At 34.9% G+C, this 5,289-nt stretch overlaps 1 protein-coding gene across 1 annotated transcript; it reads right to left on the bottom strand.

The window, feature by feature from the left end:
* Positions 1-3,265: 3,265 nt before the first annotated feature.
* LOC128999048 (odorant receptor coreceptor-like) lies at positions 3,266-3,622 on the bottom strand. The gene has a single exon (XM_054425405.1). It carries the CDS (start codon positions 3,620-3,622, stop codon positions 3,266-3,268), a length of 357 nt encoding a protein of 118 aa, XP_054281380.1.
* Positions 3,623-5,289: the final 1,667 nt, after the last annotated feature.

Raw genomic sequence — 5,289 nt, 5'->3', positions numbered from 1 at the left:
TTTCGATTTTACCTTATTGGTCTATAGTAAATTTATGTGAGGCTCCAATATTAAATACAATAATTTTAGTTATATGGACTTTGGAGAATGAGAAATTCAAAATCGTGCTTGAAATTACAGTTTGTAGTTGCCATGTAATAATGAATTGTCTTCACAAACACTAAAAAATACAGCGGAACCCTGAATTAGTCGTTACGATGAAGACCACGGTAATTGCTACTTCCTTATTGAGTCATTCTTTACTGAAGTGAGTATACCTCAAATTGTAACGCCGTTCGATAGTAAGGTATCCACTTACAATTTTGTTTGGAAAACTTACATCATTTGTACGTTCCATTTATAAAACTTTACCATTCATTTAGCACATCGATCCCAAGTAAACTCTTTACAACTAGTTGATAAATCCTCTAGTGATTCAGAGACTTAACCCATAATTCAAGATATAGTGAAGTGAAACACTTCTTTTCCTCGTCCGATATGACCTCACACGAGAGGCAGTTCAAGGGATAAGGATCATTTATACAATTACAGTTATACAAGTTTGTTATACAACTTTAAAATATTTGTCAGCTATGTTAACAGCTTTAACAAGTTGTCAACAATAAAGCTTTTCGCATTCGATGCTTACCAGTATTTATTTACGCCATAAGTTAAACATGAAAAAAATGTAAAAAAGATATTTTGAATTTCTTGCCTATCTGAAAGTATTTTATGAGTAAAATAAGTATAATGTATTTAGTAGTATTCCTTGCCTATCTGAAAGTATTTTATGAGTAAAATAAGTATACAGTATTTAGTAGTATTACTAACGTAGATAACTAGGTAATTTAGAATAAATCGTTTCTAATTTAACAATTTCATGTTCTTAATGAATAAAGCCTGTATTGTCGCAGTATGTGAAGCAATCTAATTCACTTATCAAAAATAGATGTGGACTTTATATTAATGTATTTGCAGTCGGCTGTATTAGAATACAATTTCCTTTCATCGGACGTTTATTTATAGACAAGTAGTAAACCACCCACATAAAATATTTAATTTACTACTTGTAAATTACCTGACGTAGTTTTGTACGTAGTTTTGCGAACGACTTCGGGCAAGTTCTATTATTATCTTTCCATATTGAAGTGGACTTTACATCTATACGCACGAAGCAAATCTTTGATTGAAATTTAACTTATAAGAATGAGCTACTCACAGATTACTATGGTGTCAAAAGTAGATATTTTCCTTCAGTTACATGTGCTACAATGTTGTATGTAAAATAAAATATACTAAAATTTACAATAAGTTGGACGATTAGTTTTCCTTGGTAAGAAAGTTTCTGAATTCTGTAGATATCCCTAATTGACACCAGGGGCACTGTGTCCGGTTCACGTAGATTTGTATTCTAAAACTTGCTACACCTTTAACTTTGCAATGAAATATCTCAAAGGCTCTAGTCACCTGGTAAGTGAAAGTAAACACGTAGTTGGCTCCAGTCGATGCGTCCCAGAAGAGATGGGTACCCAGCATGAGTCTTGGCACTTCCATGGAAATAGTGCGGTTACCGTCGTCCGGGTCCGGGATCTGGCGAGTAGAGGGTCCGATGAAGGTACTGAAGGTCCAAGCCATGACGGACATGAGAGTGCCAATACCTATGATGAGCAAGAGCCGCCTGACTCGCTGCATGGTCCGAGTGCGATGGCGAGCATTCGACTCCACGAACGAGGGTGCGAGTTGATCTGACAACAATTTATGTTACATGTTTATGTCACAGTTTGTTTATATTTGACCTCGCAGAATCTGTGCCAATAGTTTGTGAGGAAAATATTTTTACCTTTGTAAAGTTGAATGTTATTTTTGTTTTCAAAGTGTAAAAATACTGCATTTACAAATTCCATTCACATAAAAACAATAGTCTGTAGAACAGTTGCAAATTTGCAAAGAAGCTGTCTTCATTGCACAAATATGGTAATCATTATGTTAAGCTACATTGTCTTTGAATGGCGTTGCCTGAATTGAAGTTTTTAATTTTATCTGCCCTTTTGAATACACATTTTTTTACTTCGCTTCTTACATTTTGTATCCTTTACACACAAGTAATATTAAAAAAGCAAAATGTGGATAAATTCTTTGCATGATTGCCTAGTTTAGTCCAGAGTTAATCATGATAGGCTATGCCCAGAGAGAATATGTTGGATATTTGATATAATCCTCTATGCACAATCAACAGTTATGTACCTTAAGGGGGAGGTAGCCCTAAACCTAGGGGGGCTTAGCCCTGCCCTAAAGAAAATAATCTTTTAATTACCATTCGTCACTCCACTAAATCATAAGCGTTACAATGACGCTTCAATAGTAAAAATCGGTTGAGCGGAACGGCCGAAAAAGGGACGTAACAGAGAAAACCCATACTGTATTGTGTATGTATACAGAAAGATGATACAGTCAACAGTTTTAATGGTACAGTACAAATAAACTATCTCACTTAACAAATCTTAAGTATTATTTACATTTAGTAACGACCCAACTTTTACTATGTAGCCATACTTTACGTAAAGAAAGTGAAATTGCAACATTTAAGAAAGAATGAAACTTTCAAAATATCGCTAACGGCATCCTAATACAGTTGAGTCATTCTTAATACACTTTTATTATATTTACTTATTTTTTATAAAAAGAAAACAGGTGATCGTAATATAAAAGTATCTGAATGGAGTACTTTTCAATCGGATGTATAAGTTCTTTCATCGCCAACGTCCATTATACTACTTCAAAAACGTATATTTCTTATCACTTCCACTGGAAATATCGAGACTTTATTAAATTGAGACTGGACCAATGCCATGCAAATATAATAACTAGTCCAGTCTAATGAAATTGTTTAGGGAAATTAATATTACATTTTCCTTGGTGTGGTCTTGCAAAGGTTTTTTGTATCAATAGATATTTTTTTGAAGACATATTTATTAATAATGCAATTCTAGTGTAGTAACGGGTGAATTTTCAATTTCTTAAAATGTAGATTGTAGTGACATAATTATTTCTAGATTTACGTTTCTGGAGATAATCATTGTTTTCCACCTTTAACAGTCTATTTCTCTATGTGTACTGAAGATAAAATGAACAGGTCTTACTTTTGTAGATTTATTTTATCTTATTTGTTGCAACTATTAATTTATTGAATGACATAAATGCATTTAGTTTCTTGACTAACTGGCGTAAAATAAAAAAAACCAATCAGTATCAAAATATAATAAAATTGTGGCGTAGCCCACTAGCCTTAAATGAACACGGATTTTAAACTTACGTGATTCCATGACCCCAGCACTCTGTAGAAGGCCTTGCTGCGAAACGCAAAGTAAAAGTACTTGGTGATGCTGTGTGCGAAGAAGAGGAAACTGATGGTAGCAGAAGCTATTTGGTCGCCGTTGTAGGTGTCGAAAATGAGAAACAATAGGATGAATCCAAACTGCATGACCATGAGAATAGTGGTGATCGCGGCATAGAGCATACGCATCAGGTGTATGGCCCCACCATTCTCCTCATAGTACTCAAACATCCAGAAGCCCGAGAGCTTCATTATCTGGATATGAGGCCACATGTCCCCCACAAATCCATGCTTGCGTATCTTCTGCATCACCATCGTGTCTATAACCATTAGAACAAATGTTAGTTAATATTGACAATGACTTTACATAGGCCAATGTCTTCCGCAAACCCATGCTTGCGTATCTTCTGCATCACCATCGTGTCTATAACCATTAGAACAAATGTTAGTTAATATCGACAATGACTTTACATAGGCCAATGTCTTCCGCAAATCTATGCTTGCGTATCTTCTGCATCACCATCGTGTCTATAACCATTAGAACAAATGTTAGTTAATATCGACAATGACTTTACATAGGCCAATGTCTTCCGCAAACCCATGCTTGCGTATCTTCTGCATCACCATCGTGTCTATAACCATTAGAACAAATGTTAGTTAATATCGACAATGTCTTTACATAGGCCAATGTCTTCCGCAAATCCATGCTTGCGTATCTTCTGCATCACCATCGTGTCTATAACCATTAGAACAAATGTTAGTTAATATCGACAATGACTTTACATAGGCCAATGTCTTCCGCAAACCCATGCTTGCGTATCTTCTGCATCACCATCGTGTCTATAACCATTAGAACAAATGTTAGTTAATATCGACAATGTCTTTACATAGGCCAATGTCTTTACATAGGCCAATGTCTTCCGCAAATCCATGCTTGCGTATCTTCTGCATCACCATCGTGTCTATAACCATTAGAACAAATGTTAGTTAATATCGACAATGACTTTACATAGGCCAATGTCTTCCGCAAACCCATGCTTGCGTATCTTCTGCATCACCATCGTGTCTATAACCATTAGAACAAATGTTAGTTAATATCGACAATGACTTTACATAGGCCAATGTCTTCCGCAAACCCATGCTTGCGTATCTTCTGCATCACCATCGTGTCTATAACCATTAGAACAAATGTTAGTTAATATCGACAATGACTTTACATAGGCCAATGTCTTCCGCAAACCCATGCTTGCGTATCTTCTGCATCACCATCGTGTCTATAACCATTAGAACAAATGTGAGTTGATATTGACAACGTGCCGTCCGTTACCTTTTTACCTTCGATTACTCAGTGAAGATTAATTTAATCCTCTGTTGAAGTACAAAACAACATATTTTAAACGTAATACCAAATCAAGGTAGGTATTGTAATAAGTTGAAATACGAGTAAAAAGTTTCTAATGCTATTGCTAACACTGAAGTTTGGTTACATTTCGACCCTTCTGAGTTTTTATTGCACAATTGATTTAGAAAACCAAAATTTTTGTTAACCTCTGGTAACCCCCCTATACAAGTAGTATGCAGAGTATGTAGTATGTACCTATGCAATGAGCCGTATAATTGCAAATCACTAAATACATAAATTGTAGAAAAACATAGGGGGAAAGTACTTAATAACCACCATGTACATACAAAAGGTGGATGGTTGTAAAGAAAAAGAGTGAAGTGTAAAGATGACCTTTTTAGCATTCTTCTATTCTCAGAAACCTTAAAATCTAACGCAAAACAGCCTTTTTGTAAAATTAGGATTTTCAGGTTTCGTTTTACTAGACATACATATTTGTTTAAACTATTGCTTTAGTCTTCTCTTATGTATTGGTGATCAAAAATACCACTAAAAATCGAATTTAAGGAACGTATTGAAGCTTCGACACTTTTATTACCAAACATTCTAGGACAATCTATAACCAAACACATGA

This window comes from Macrosteles quadrilineatus, unplaced genomic scaffold (assembly GCF_028750875.1).
Source record: "Macrosteles quadrilineatus isolate MER2022 unplaced genomic scaffold, UCM_ALF_1.0 Scaffold_7__1_contigs__length_78375512, whole genome shotgun sequence".
Classification (NCBI taxonomy): Eukaryota; Metazoa; Arthropoda; class Insecta; order Hemiptera; family Cicadellidae; genus Macrosteles; species Macrosteles quadrilineatus.
This window is presented reverse-complemented; position numbering and strand designations above follow the sequence as displayed.